Here is a 12,022-nt window from a genome sequence, read left to right as displayed (position 1 = left end):
AGGGGGATTTTTTTTTAAGCCCTGTGTGTGATACAACAATTCCACAATTCTTCTTCTCTGCCTAGAACTGGGGAGAGCTGCTGAACAGTTTCCACCTACCCAAATATATTTTTATTTGTGCTTGCCAGGAAGTGCTAAGGGAGACTTATATTAGAAACTCCTTGGGTGGGAGTGGGGGTTAAGAAGACCGCTAAGAAAGATGAGCACCCGGAGGACCACACTGGAGCTTGCACTTCAGAGGGGAGTTAATAACACACTATTCCAACCCTCTGTTCCAGGCAGGTCTCCCTTCTAACACCCCTATGTCATGTGTCTCCGTCCTTACCCAGCACAGTCTGTTGTTGGACAGCTCCTATTTTTATAAAGTTCTAAATATTGAGCAAAATCTGCATTTTGGGGTATGTTCCGTCAGCTGGTCTCAGCTCTGCCCTCTGTCACATCACTGTGTAGGATACACCGTGTTGTATGAAATTGTACCCCACAGATGTACTGTCCACATTCAGGGGATCATGACTGTAGCCAAAGCTGCTGGGGGAAATTTGACCAGGAAGCTGTACTTTCGTAGTCTTTACTTACCAAATTACCAAAACGAAGGAATATGAAGGGCTGTTATTTCAGTGGGTGCTTCCAGCGTGCCAGGCACCATGCCAAGTGCTGTATGTATGTCATCTCATTTAAACCTCCAACAACCCTACAGGAGTTGGTATTATTATCTTTACTTAGGGAAGACCAAGGCTAAGAGAGTTTAAGTAATTTGCTCATCTAGCTAGTAAACTGATGGAACTGGAATTTGAAATCAGGTGTGCCCACCCCAGTAAATAACTCTGGACTCAGACAAAGCAAGAAAATAAGTCAGAGAATCACACAGGGGGAAAAAAGTAGCTGATTGCTTTTCGTCCCCTCCAGGGATATCCATTGAAAGCTGCCTGCTGCTCAAAAGTTCCTTTCACAGGATATTTGAAAGAAGACTGAACATGCCCAGAGCTTTACTGGGTTCAGAGGAGAGGCTGCAGCACCTGGTGTGGGTGGGGAGTGAGGAGGCAGCTCTCTTGGGGGAACGAGTCCATGAGGGGCCCCTTGGGCTGTGAGCACAGCCCAGTCATCCTTCTCACATGCCTGTGCAGGCTTAAGCTGCAGCCCTCTTTTGGATGAAACTCAAATCATGTTTTTTTATCTTTGAAAGCAAATGTTGGGAAGTAAATTAGGCTATGATATAGCCCAGTGGGCTTCTTAATTTACTTTTGTTATTGATGTATAATCGTAAGCAATAAAATGCACTGTCCTAGTTCAGGCTGCTATAACAAGAATACAGTAACTAGGTGGCTTAAACAGCAATGATCTCTCACAGTTCTAGAGGGTGGGAAGTCCAGGATCAAGGTGCCAGCAGATCCAGTGTCTGTTGAGAGCCTACTTCCTGGTTTACAGACAGCCTTCTACTCATCGTATTCCACGTGATGGAGAAAAGAGAGCCGTAGAGTTCTCTCATGTGTCTTCCTACAAGGGCACTAATCCCATTGATGACTACTCCACCCTCATGACTTAATTACCTCCCAAAAGTCCCACCTCCTAATACCATCACAATAGGGGGTTAAGATTTCAACATAAGAATTTGGGAGGGACACAACCATTCAGTCAATAACATGCACAGATCTTAAGTGTACATATACTTTCATGAATTTTGAAAAATGTATACATGTGTGTAGTCAAGAACCCAGTCAACATGTAGGGCATTTCCATCATCTAGAAAGTTCTCTCATGCCCCTTTCTAGTCACTCTCCTTCCCCGACCAGAGGTAAGCCATGGTGTATCTGGTGTTTGTTTTATACCCGCCTCATCCTTGGAGAGGAAACAGGAGACTACAGAGTGGGCCTTTGATTACAGGGCCAGAACTAAGATGCATTCACTTGGGAGGGTGAGCCCCTTGTACCACGTGTGCCCTAGCGCCACCTCACTCACCTCTCCCTGGTCCCAGCCCTATTTGGCAGGGTGGCCTGTTACAGAGACAGTAAAATGGTTGGCTCCATACACAGAAAATTACATGGGCTGGCCCCATGGTTGACTAAATCAAACTCAACAATTCATATACTCCAGGATTTGCTGACCATCAACTCAGTGAACATCATGCTTGTAATCAGTTATATTTTCCCTCCTTACATAAACCACTGCTGCCCCATACCATTTAGAAATCTTTAGTAACTACCTGCAAGGGATCCCTCCCCCAGGCTCAGGCAAAGTTTTGCTGTGACAGCACACCAGTGTTGAGTGCAGAAGGCTGCTTTCTCACATTCCAGGCCTCCCCATATATAGGCATTAGCTTACCAAGAGAACTGTTATTCAACCTGCTGGATGAGTGGGTGTTCTGATTCCTCACGAATTCTTGTTGTTAGTGGGCACTCTAATTGTGTTCCTCGTGTACCCTCATTATTCAAGGGTACTATAATTGTGATGCTTGTTTCGTAAAGTTTAGAATAATTCGTGTAGAGTAAAACGTACTTAATGCAAAACCTAGACTGAACGTAATTAAATCTTCCCTTGATGGCTCCAGAGTTGAGAATCTTGCAGAACTCCAAAAGCATCATTACAGTTCCTATTTAATTCATGTAGGATTTCTAATTAGCCAGCTTACAGAGAATTTCGGCTAATAGAATATCAGATGTGGTCTTTCCATATTTGCATGTTCTGGGTACAAGATTTTTACAATTCCTGATAGGAAAACTATACTCAGAACTAAGGTTAGAAGTGAAGTTTTTTTCTTAAAAAAAAAAAAAGGTTATGGTTTACGTAATAATTCAGCTTCCAAAGTTCACCATTGTAGGTAGAGGTTAAGAACATGGCCTTTGGAATCACAGCCACCTGGGTTCAGATCAGGGCTCAGTTACCTATGAACTGTGTGGCCTTGCGCAAGCTACTTACCACCCTGAGCCTCAGTTCCCTCATCTGTGAATTAGGGCCAGGAATTGTATGGGTCACGGATCACATACATTGGTTGTGTGGATTAAATGAAAATGCACTTGGAGGGCGTCATGAAGCCTGGCGTGAGGTGCTCCGTAAGTGGCAGCATTTCAAAACAAAGTCAGTGATAACTTAGTGCATCACCAGCTAGGTGAGACCAATTCAGAGCCCTTTATTTTGGCCCTGTATTCTCAGACAGAAAGATCTTAAAGAGATTCCACTCATTCAGCGATGGTGTCTCATGGGGTCCAGAGGACAATGAGGGTGGCCCCCAACCAGCACCCAATCAGAACAACTCTGCTTCTGTCTGTTTCATGTACTTGCTTCCGTGGCATCTTTTTTGTTTTAATTGCTAATCGAAAAGCTACAGAACCACTGTTGTAATCCAACCCCCTTATTTCGCAGATGAAGAAACTGAGGCTCAAAAAGCCGACGTGATTTTCCCATGCACTCAGCAGGGTCTCCTGCCTCCCAGGCCTCTTGGTCCCCAAGACGCCTCCCTGTGATAGGTGGAGGCGCCTCAGAGTAGAAAGAAGGCAATGTTGAAGCAGCTGTTGAGTTCTCACATGGTCTTTCCAGCCAGTTCCTAGTACTGAAAATGCCCCTAGAGAAAGGAAGTCATTTGTTTCACCCTCATCCCATAGCTCAATTGTGAAAGTCCTGGTTTGTGTGTGGACGGTTGTGGGTAGCATGAGTCCTATTAAAAACATATTTACCTGGAGGCCTTTTCTCCTCTTCTGTCAGGGAACTGCTGCCCCATCTGATGACCTTCGCTGGATCCTGTGGTCACTGACCACCATTCTCTATGAGCAGCTTGCAAAATGTATTCATAGGGGTCCCCAGTGAGAGAACAAGGATATCAAGTTTCTATCCTTTCTATGATTGAAACACCTCCTGCTAGGACTCACAGTTCTCTGCCACTGACTTGGCCACATCCTCTGTTTTCCAGCCTCTCAACATTGCCTACAGCCACATCTACAGCTCCTATAGGAACTTCGTGGGACCCCCTCATTTCAAGACCATCTGCAGACTCCTGGGTTACCAGGGCATTGCTGTGGTCATGGAGGAACTGCTGAAGATCGTCAAGAGCTTGGTAAGGAAGGGGGCCTGGGACAGGCCATTAGGGTTGAGAGGAATGAGGCTTGCTTTCACTTTTTACCTGGCCTGGAAAATCGAGTCACAGGCTCTTCAGCTCTGTCTATAGGAATCACCCAGGGAATCCTTTGCCCTTATCCCCTGATTCCTCTTACCTATCACTGTGTAACATTTCAGGGCATCTTCTGACCTGTGGCTTTGCCTCTCCTTTTCTGACGCTGAGCTCACTCCCAGTACTTACTAACTGAACTCAGCAATCTTGATTTTGACTTGAAGGCCTACTAATGACTGCTCATTCCCATCTCCTGTGCTGCATTATCTAATTTGAGCTTGACAAATCCATGACACATGTGCTGCCATTTTCCCTCCTATGCCCATGGCAGACATCTCTAATAAAGCACCACGCTTCTCCCCCTTGGAATTTCTTGATGACTGGTGCTACCAATACTCCACTGGCCTCGAGGGAATTCCATAGACCTTTGCCACTATTCTATGCCCACCCCAAGTATGACCATCTGAACCTTCATTTAATTCCCCAGGACACTGCTGCAGCAAGGCTGAAACATTTCAACAAATTTTCTTAAAATTTTGAGATGACAAAAGAGAAACAGATTAATGCATATCCATGTCAGGAATAGCAAACAGGATTCACCTCTTAACCTCAGTCCTCTGGTAGCAGCTGTGTATAACCAGGGATTGTTCCAGGTTGTGAAGCTAAATTTAAGAAGGAAGATGTGGTAATTGATTAACGATGTCTGCCTGGGAAACAGGAGGGATGAATGTGCCATGAATTTTCCATGCTTAAATTAGATATTGTCTCAGTCTTCATAGCTCCCTGGCCCCATTTCATTTTAGATCTTAGTTTGGATCTCATGTAAGTACTCCAACCCCAGAAGGGACCCCATGCCTAGAAATTGCCCTCCTTGAAGTCTATAAGCCCAAGGTAACACTGAGAGCATTCCCTTTTCTGTCTTACAAAGGCCCATGTTTCCTTACAAAGGGCAAGGAGGCTGCCCCCCACCTTTGGGAGAGAGCCTGTCTCTCCTCTCAGGGAGCAGTGCCCTGCTGTCTTAGGCAGCTCGGGCTGCTGTGACAAATATACCATTTGGCTTCATCCACAAATGTTTATTGTCCACAGTTCCGGAGGCTGGAAGTCCAAGATCACAGTGGCAACATGTGAGGACCGTCCTCCTACTTCACAGCCAGCTGCCTTCTCCTGTGTCCTCACATGGCAGAGCGAGAGAGATGTCTCTCTCTCCCCTCTCTTCTTATAAGGGCATTAATCCCATCATGGGGACTCCACCCTCATGACCTAATTACTTCCCAAAGGCCCCATCTCCAAATACCATCACACTGGGGATTAGGGTTTCAACATATGAATTTGGGGGGAATACAAATATTCAGTCCGTAGCACTTACCCACGGGTCTCAACAGAACCTCCATATGCCCCAGGAGCCCAGTGTTCAGCCCCAAGATACACATATGCAGCAGCGGTGGATTATTTCACTCATCTTGTCCTCTTCTTTTGTCAGCTCCAAGGGACCATTCTCCAATATGTGAAAACACTGATCGAGGTCATGCCCAAGATATGCCGCCTGCCCCGGCATGAGTACGGCTCCCCAGGTTGGTGACCAGGGGAACCAGGGGCCGGGTGCGGTGATAGGAAAATAGTCCAGACCCATCCCACTGTGGAAGGAGAGTCTGGCCATCTACCTTGAAGTATTTGCTTCTCTAACATGGCAGCAAGCTGTCAGAGCACTGGGTTTGCACCCTACCTCTGCCACTGAATCACCTTGGACCATTTTTAATCCCCCTGAGTAATAGTATCATCTTCCATCAGTGAAAGTAAATGATGCCCACTGGGCCTGCTTCACAGCACTGCCCGGAAGCTGGAAGAGGTCCACAAGTGAGAGAACAGTTAAATCATGAATAGCGAGGTATAGCTGTAAAGGCCTTCCTTAGCTCAGCACGTCTACATTCCTTCCTCCATATGTGTCTATTTGAAAGAGGCCGGTGCCCCAGGTGTGGCATAAAGTGACATTTCTAAGGTAAGTCAGGAAATAGGAGTTTTTGCCACTCCACCTCTGCGCAGAGAAATAAGTCTTTCCTTTCCTAATAGTGAAAGCACGTGGACTGAATTTAGGGCCTGAGGGGTGGGGAAAGGTGGAGACTATGAGTTTGGCCCCAGGGGTTTTTTCTGAATACCAAGATGTCCGGCCCTGGGTCAGTGTGAATCAGAGTAGGAAAGGGCTGGGGCCGAAAGCTCTAGTTTTCGTTCATAGCTGCGCCACTTAGCTGTGTGAGTGTGGACGCGCCACTTACCCTCTCTGAGCCGCATTTGAAAATGGGGGTAACTGTGCCTAGTCCATGGTATTGTTATGAGTATTACGTGAGATCCTGCAGATAGTGATTAGCACGAACCTCCAGCTGACCATCCCCCTGCATCTCCCAGGGATCCTGGAGTTCTTCCACCACCAGCTGAAGGACATCATCGAGTATGCAGAGCTCAAAACCGACGTGTTCCAGAGTCTGAGGGAGGTGGGAAACGCCATCCTGTTCTGCCTGCTTATCGAGCAAGCTCTGGTGAGTCCTGAACCCCGAGGGACTGTCATGTCTTGAGGATGGAAGGGACCCCCCCCGCCCCTTCCGCCGCCTCAACAGATGCCCGAGGCCCCTCTAGCCACCCCGCCCAGGAGCCCTGCAGCTTAGTTCTGTGCTCTTCCAGGGCGGGCACACGCTCCTCTCCATTCCATTCAGACCACTCCGACCATTCGGACACTGAGGGGAAGCAGGCCCGGGAGTCAGACAGGCCTGGGTTCCATCCCAGACCCCCTCCGCTAGCGGCAGGGCCTCAGCAGTCCTTCGGAGCCTGGGTTTTCCATTCACTCCCTAGACACATGGTTAACTCCTGGCTGCCACAGTCTGGGCACTGCACTGGGGGATGCAGCGGTAGCTGGCCCCACCTCGTGTCCTGGATGGTGGAGGGCAGACCTGCACTGAACAAGTGTTTACACAGAAACAGTGTGTTTACTGTCACAGCAAGTGCTGCGAGGGATGAGTGCCAGGTCCGGTCTGCTGGGAACCTAAAACCTGGTGTGGTCTTGAGGGTGAGGGAGGACTTCTCTGAGGAGATGACTTGGAAAATGACCAGGAATTGGCCTGGTGGAGAACTAGAGACAGCTGTTTCAGGCTAAGGGAAGGGCATGTAGTGTTGTCTCCTTTTGTTGTGATGGAAGACAGTGATTCTACCCTGCAGCGCAGTTTAAAGGCTGAAAGGAGATAAGGCATATAAAGTGAGTACAGTAAGAACCACATAATTGGTCAGAGTTAGCGTAATGGGCAAAAGCACGAGTCCCTGTGCTTCCACCTCTCGGGACCACACGGAACCAGCGCGCTCTCTTCCACCGGGCCAGCCCTCATGGCTTATTCACAGAGGCTGCGTTCTTCACACACTCCCAGCGCTCTCCACTTGGCTCTGGTCCCGTGAGGCGTCCACAGGTGGGCCCAGCCCTCCAGGCGCGGGGTGACTGGTACAGCCGGCGCAGTGGAAGGTAATGCAGAGGGGTGTTGCTTGATCCTCAGGACGCAGCAGGAGCATCTTTCAGCATCCATTCCTGCCTTCCTCTGTCCGCACACACATTCAGCAAAAGGGTATTGAGAGCCTGCTCGTTGCCAGGTGCAGTCCTAAGTGGTGCGTAAATGGCTATGAATGAGAGAGACAAATTATTACCATTTTTATTCTGGAGAGGGTGGCGACTGAAGCAGTAAACAACCAGAGATGTGAATGCAGATGGTACGTGCTGTGAAAGAATAAACAGAGAAACAGGACAGAGAGAGAGTCACAGGTGCCAGGAAGGCTGTGTTGTTTTTGGAGAGGATGGAGCTTGAGGTCTTTCAGAAATGGAGAGAAACCTGGAGTGAGCTGGAGTGGAGAGGTAATGTCGCCCAGGTGGGGGCTGAGGTGAGAGAGGTGGATGGCCTCAGTCCTGGGCCGCGTGGGCCCCGCGGGAAACCTTAGGATGCTGTGAGATGGAGAGTGGGGGGGTCTGATTTACTTTCTTAAAGGCCCTTTGGCTGTTGGGAGAAGCAGCAGCTGGAAGGTGAGTGAAGGGCAGGGCTATTTGTAGCTGTTCTGTCCAGGGGTCGTCTTGGAGGCAGGAGGCACAGGGAGAAGGGCAGGAGAAGGAAGGAATTCGGAAGGAGGTGGAACAAAGGTAGAGGTGGGAAGGAAGCAGTAAGGGCAAGATCTTAGAATAAGAGTCCAAGAGGATTCCTGCCTCGAACCGAGTGAGCTCTGCAGCCAGGGATGTGGACCCGCTGCTCTCTCAGACCCTTCCCACCTGACGGTCTCTGAAACACAGCCTGATTTGCTTTTCTTCTGTGGGGAGTAATAGCCTCTCTGTGCCCCTTTAGATGGACTCTCGAGACAGCTAAGTATTCCTCTTCCTGCTAACTGGTTTTTAACATGGTTCAGTGGGCCTGGTTGCTATGGCAACGTAGCCAGTCAGAAGTCACAGGGATAAGATACATAGGCGAGGGCTTCCCTGGTGGCGCAGTGGTTGAGAGTACGCCTGCCGATGCAGGGGACACGGGTTTGTGCCCCGGTCCGGGAAGATCCCACATGCCGCGGAGCGGCTGGGCCCGTGAGCCATGGCCGCTGAGCCTGCGCGTCCGGACCCTGTGCTCCGCAACGGGAGAGGCCACAACAGGGAGAGGCCCGCGTACCGCAAAAAAAATAAAAAATAAAAAGGATACAAAGGCGAAAACGCTCAAGGCCACAGGAAGAGGAGCACCAAGAGACGTGGAGGTGGGGGAGGGCGGGTGTCTGAGGCCTCACTTCCTAGTGTCTCTCGTCAGCGCCGCCTTTCATGCGGAGCATCAGTTAGCGTCCCCTGTATAGACCCCAAGAGGCAGACTGTGGATGAGGCTACAAGGAAAGGAAAATTCTGTCTCAGGCATCCCTGCCTAGGTGGTCAGTTGCATATACCGCGGAGGACAACAGGACACTCACATCAAAGACCTTCAGAGCTGAGAGAGACTCCAACAGTATATGTGTCCCAACCCCCTCTATGCATAAGTGAGGAAGTGGAGAACCAGAGAGGGCACAACTTGCCTGAGGTCACACAGCACATCAGCAGCAGAGGTGAAAGAACAAAAGCGAAGGTTTCTGGTACTGATCCCAGTCCTTGGGGGGATGGGGGTGGGGAGGGGACATAGAGAGAATCAGGACTCCCCAAAGCTGTGCGCTCTGCTTTCTACTTAGACATCTGGGGAAATCCCCAAGCTAAGACAGTGCTTTCCAAGATTAGAATGAGACAGGAGCTTTTTAATTTATGAAGCTGGAATTAAATATTCAAATGACATATTGATCTCATTAAATAGGAGGACTAATAAAAAAACGATAGGAAGAGGGGAGAGAGGGAGGAAGGAGATACTCTTAATATATGTCTGTAGAGGAAGGGCGATTTAAACTGGAACATCTGTGCTCTGGAGGGCTGCGTAACAGTCAATGAAAGTGGCTTTGCACATACAACATAGAAAATGGTGAAAGACATAATACTGAGTGGAAAAAAAAGTGAGTTCCAACACAAGGCACACATTATGATGCCATAAAGTAAAATAAACAAAATAAAGCTCACAAAATAACCCTGCATTGGAAAAAAAATCTAGGAAAATCATCGCAAATAATTCAGTCATTTTTCTCTAGGTATCAGGGAGGGAGCTAGGATTAGAGGTCAACAGGAACTTTCGCCGTATCTGGAATGTCGAATTTTTTACAAGGGAAATAAATTCATGATTATCATTGAACTAAAAATTAATTTAAAAAAATGAGTAGTATATCATAGTTTCAGAAAAACTGGAAGGACTCTGAAAAGTACAAAGTAAGAAGCCTTTTGCCCACTCGTGTTGCCTTTGTCTAATGTTTGCAGGGTTCTGTCCTGTTGTGGGTTCCATATCAGTATATATGCTACAAATACCTTCTCTTACTCTGTGGCTTGCCTTTTTTTTTTTAACAGATTATTAATATATCATTGATTTGTGGATGGAGAGAATATAAATTGAAAAGATTGATTGGACAAAGATATATTTTCTTCTTTAAGTTTGGTGTTTATAAAAAATTCAGGGTGCAATAGCAGTACAGAAGAACATGTATATCCCTATGGGATGGGTTGTTTGTTTGCTTGGTGTTTTTAATGATGGTCTAACAAGCGTACAGTAATACAGTTGACCCTTGAACAACATGGGGGTTAGAGGTACCTACCCTCTGCATAGCTGAAAATCTGTGTGTAACTTTACAGTCGGCCCTCCATATCTGCCGTTCCATATCCATGGTTCCAATCTGCAGATTCAACCAGCCACGGGTCTTGTAGTACCGCAGTATTTACTATTGAAAAATATCCATGAATAAGTGGACCCACACAGTTCAAACCCATGTGTTCAAGGGCCAACTGCGTATGCAGTATGCAGTATTCCCACTACATAGACTAGTTGAGTCATCCATCTTACTGTGGATGTATGTTTGGATTGTTTACAGCTTGATACCATTATGAATAAAGATACTATGAATGTTCTTACACATTTCTTTTGGTGGATGTATGCTCTCATTTTTATTGGGTCAATACCTAGTAGTGGAATGGTTGGATCAATGTGTAGACATATGTTTAGCTTCAGTGGATACTACCAAACAGCTATACGAGGCGGTTGTACCAGTACATACTCCCGTTCAGCAATGCATGAGAGTGTTTTATCGTCACACGCTCATGACCGGTTGGATTTGTCTGTCTTTTCAGTCATAGCCGTTCTGGTGGATATGTTGCGATATCTCACTCTAGTTTTGATTTCCCTGATGGCTAATAATGCTGAGCCTCTTTCCATGTGGCATTCCCCTTTGGACAGCCTCTCTTGTGAAATGTTGTTCAGTATTTTTGCCTATTTATTACTGAGTTATCTTTTCCTTATTGATTGGTAGACATGATTTATATATTATAGATACATGTATTACAAATATATTTCTGTGGCATGTCTTCTGATGAGCAGAAGTTCTTCAGGTTTATTGTATTTACCTTTTCTTTTTCCTGTATGATTGATGCTCTTGTGACTTGTTCAAACAAGTGTCCCCTACTCTTAAGTCATGAAGATGTGTTATCTTCTCAGAGTTTTAGAGTTCAGCCTTTCCAGGCGTAACAGACCTTTAAGTCTATTATTCACCTGGAATTGATGTTTGTGTTGAGTGAGAGGTAGAAATTCAATTTCATTTCTTTCCAAGTTGTCTCCACACGTCTGATTGAAAAGCCCTCTTTCTCCCCACTGTGCACAGTGGTAGTGCTGTGTCTGTCATTTATCAAGTGTCCACAAAGGGCTGGTCATGGCAGGCTTTTAATAGACACTTGTTGAATCGAATCTGAAATGGACCATATTTGTTAGGTATCTATTTATAAGGCTGTTGTGTTTTTAAAGGAAATTCTGTTCCTAATGACTAGAATTTCCTCTAGTATCTTTTACCCTGAGAAATCATAAGGGAACTATTCCACAATCACCAGGTTTTTGTTCAAATTTTGTGTGGTTTTCAAGCCATCGGCCCATTGTTTGTTATGCCAACTCACACCAGGAGAGGGCCCTATTCTTTCATGGGAGCGAGGGAGGGCCTGAGTCCCTGTGGAGACAGCCCTTCAGTCTGCAGAGCCTCCCACGCAGGGCTTGAGAGTGTTCCCTGCCTTTGGGCCTGTTGTTTATTTATTTTCTCCTCCGTATAGCAGAGTGAGCCATGGCTATAGTGGTCGGTCATGAGAGAATTACTTATCTTTACAGGACGTGAGGACGGTTCAGGCCCAAACTCACAGAACTGAATGCTGGTCAGATTTGGGAGAGCTATCGGAGGCCATCCAGGGCAGGTGTGTCTACATCACCACCACTGACATTTGGGGCCAGATGCTCCGTAGTGGGGGGGGGGGGGCATGTCGTGTGCGTGGCAAGG

At 47.1% G+C, this 12,022-nt stretch overlaps 1 protein-coding gene across 2 annotated transcripts in view; it reads left to right on the top strand.

Annotated features, from left to right (window-relative positions):
* CYFIP2 (cytoplasmic FMR1 interacting protein 2) overlaps positions 1-12,022 on the top strand; it is a 131,974-nt gene that overhangs the window by 88,073 nt on the left and 31,879 nt on the right. For both annotated transcript variants that reach the window (XM_060008452.1, XM_060008453.2), the window contains 3 exons: positions 3,902-4,045; positions 5,580-5,670; positions 6,500-6,630. In XM_060008452.1, the coding sequence (XP_059864435.1) occupies positions 3,902-4,045; positions 5,580-5,670; positions 6,500-6,630 (366 nt within the window). The remainder of the gene's footprint in view (positions 1-3,901; positions 4,046-5,579; positions 5,671-6,499; positions 6,631-12,022) is intronic.

This window comes from Delphinus delphis, chromosome 3 (assembly GCF_949987515.2).
Source record: "Delphinus delphis chromosome 3, mDelDel1.2, whole genome shotgun sequence".
NCBI classification, from domain to species: Eukaryota; Metazoa; Chordata; class Mammalia; order Artiodactyla; family Delphinidae; genus Delphinus; species Delphinus delphis.
The sequence above is the reverse complement of the archived record's forward strand: the minus strand, read 5'-3'. Positions and strand labels throughout refer to the sequence as shown.